Source organism: Bremia lactucae, linkage group LG14, assembly GCF_004359215.1.
Source record: "Bremia lactucae strain SF5 linkage group LG14, whole genome shotgun sequence".
Classification (NCBI taxonomy): domain Eukaryota; phylum Oomycota; class Peronosporomycetes; order Peronosporales; family Peronosporaceae; genus Bremia; species Bremia lactucae.
Window position 1 is genome coordinate 459,456 of NC_090623.1, and position 1,567 is coordinate 461,022.

At 45.4% G+C, this 1,567-nt stretch overlaps 1 protein-coding gene across 1 annotated transcript; it reads right to left on the bottom strand.

Moving 5' to 3' along the window:
- Positions 1–803: 803 nt before the first annotated feature.
- CCR75_004854 (uncharacterized protein) lies at positions 804–1,064 on the bottom strand (the record flags this gene model as incomplete). The annotated part of the gene is made up of 1 exon (XM_067962940.1): positions 804–1,064. One exon carries the CDS (start codon positions 1,062–1,064, stop codon positions 804–806), a length of 261 nt encoding a protein of 86 aa, XP_067816235.1.
- Between the last annotated feature and the right edge of the window lie 503 nt (positions 1,065–1,567).

Here is a 1,567-nt window from a genome sequence, read left to right on the forward strand (position 1 = left end):
GCGCTCGTTCTCCTAAGAACCTTCTGCCGAGGAGGATGGGTCTCGTCGTACTGCAAGACAAGACCCAAGACTTCCAACATCAATTGGGAACGAGGTTCCCACCTATCATGCGAGGGTGGATACTCACGCCAACGAACGAGATAACTCGTTCGGACCTCTTTACCTCACGGTGGCTCAAGAAAATTTCAACAAGAAAGCGCTTCTCACCACCTGATCCATCTATGGATGTCGAGGATGAGAAAAGATCGGGTTCGCCTCGTTTGACGAGCCCAATTCAACATCGTGATTCAGATCACACCCTTTATTATTTAAGGGAGAAACTTGATCACGAGCGATCCCGTCGTCGCGAGTTTTCGGTGATGGTCAATAATGTTTCTCGTGATCAGCTGAAAAGTTGTGCGCAGACTGCGACTGATCAACTGGCGAACGAAAGGCCCTTCAAAACGAGCTGTTGACAGCTCGTCAGAAGATCGCTTCCGTGGAGAAAAGAGTGAATCGTTTGGTTAACGAGAATTAGACCTTATTCCGAAACGACAAGTCTTTGGCTCGGAACCATCAGGCTTTGGCTGATGACCTCGACCGTTCCGGTGGAACCCGGAATCGGAAGAAGCCTCGTACTGATGGTACGGGCGAACCCGCCCAACAAAAAATGAGGATGGGTACGCATACTACGAGTCAGCTCGATCGTGTATGCATTGACTTGGCGATGGAATACACGAAACGGGCCGATATATCTGGGCAGTAATTTATTACTGCCTACATTCGTCACTACGTGCTTTGGTAAATTTACGTAGACAGTAGGACTAGGTCATTAATTTTAAATGAAAGTATGTACGCTCTTCCATTTTTTTCAGAGTTCCGTATCTGTCGGTCCACCGCATCAGCGATGGGACTGTACGAAACAGACGACTGCTTCTTTGGCCAGCAAAAATCACCTGCTGACACGGTTTTATTTTTGTTTTCAGTGCGACCGGCTCGCACTGCGGAGATATGAATCTCTTTATTATAAGGAGTATTATCATTCTCATTAATAGTATTATTTTCGATGCTGAGTCTTTCAGCATCGTTATCTACTTCAATGTTAGTTAACTCAACATTGTTATCCTTCGCATTGACCTCAGGGCTCATGCGTGATGAGCAATAGCTAAAAGGTTCTTTCATTGAGCGAGTTCCTCCTTAAAAAAGAGCTGATCTCAAACAGGGTAGGTATATGTGGGTGGCGTAAGCCATTCACGAAAAACGGTGTATGCTTTGTAGAAGAATGCACTGTATTGTTGATGGAAAATTCTACCGTCGGCAAAAACTCGCTCCAACTCTTAAAAGAGTGGACGTATCCCCACAAAGTATCTCTTCGAGAAAATGGTTTGCTCGCTCCGTCTGACCATATGTTTCAAGATGATCAAAGTTGACATTTTAACTGTGTACTAGGTAATTTGAACACTGTTTGCCAAAATTCCGCCGTAACATAGGGTCTCGATCTGAGACCAGTTCACGGGGTAACCCATAAGTCGAAATATTGTGTAAAAACGACACGACCGATTTGGCTGTGTTCGACTCGGAGACTGCA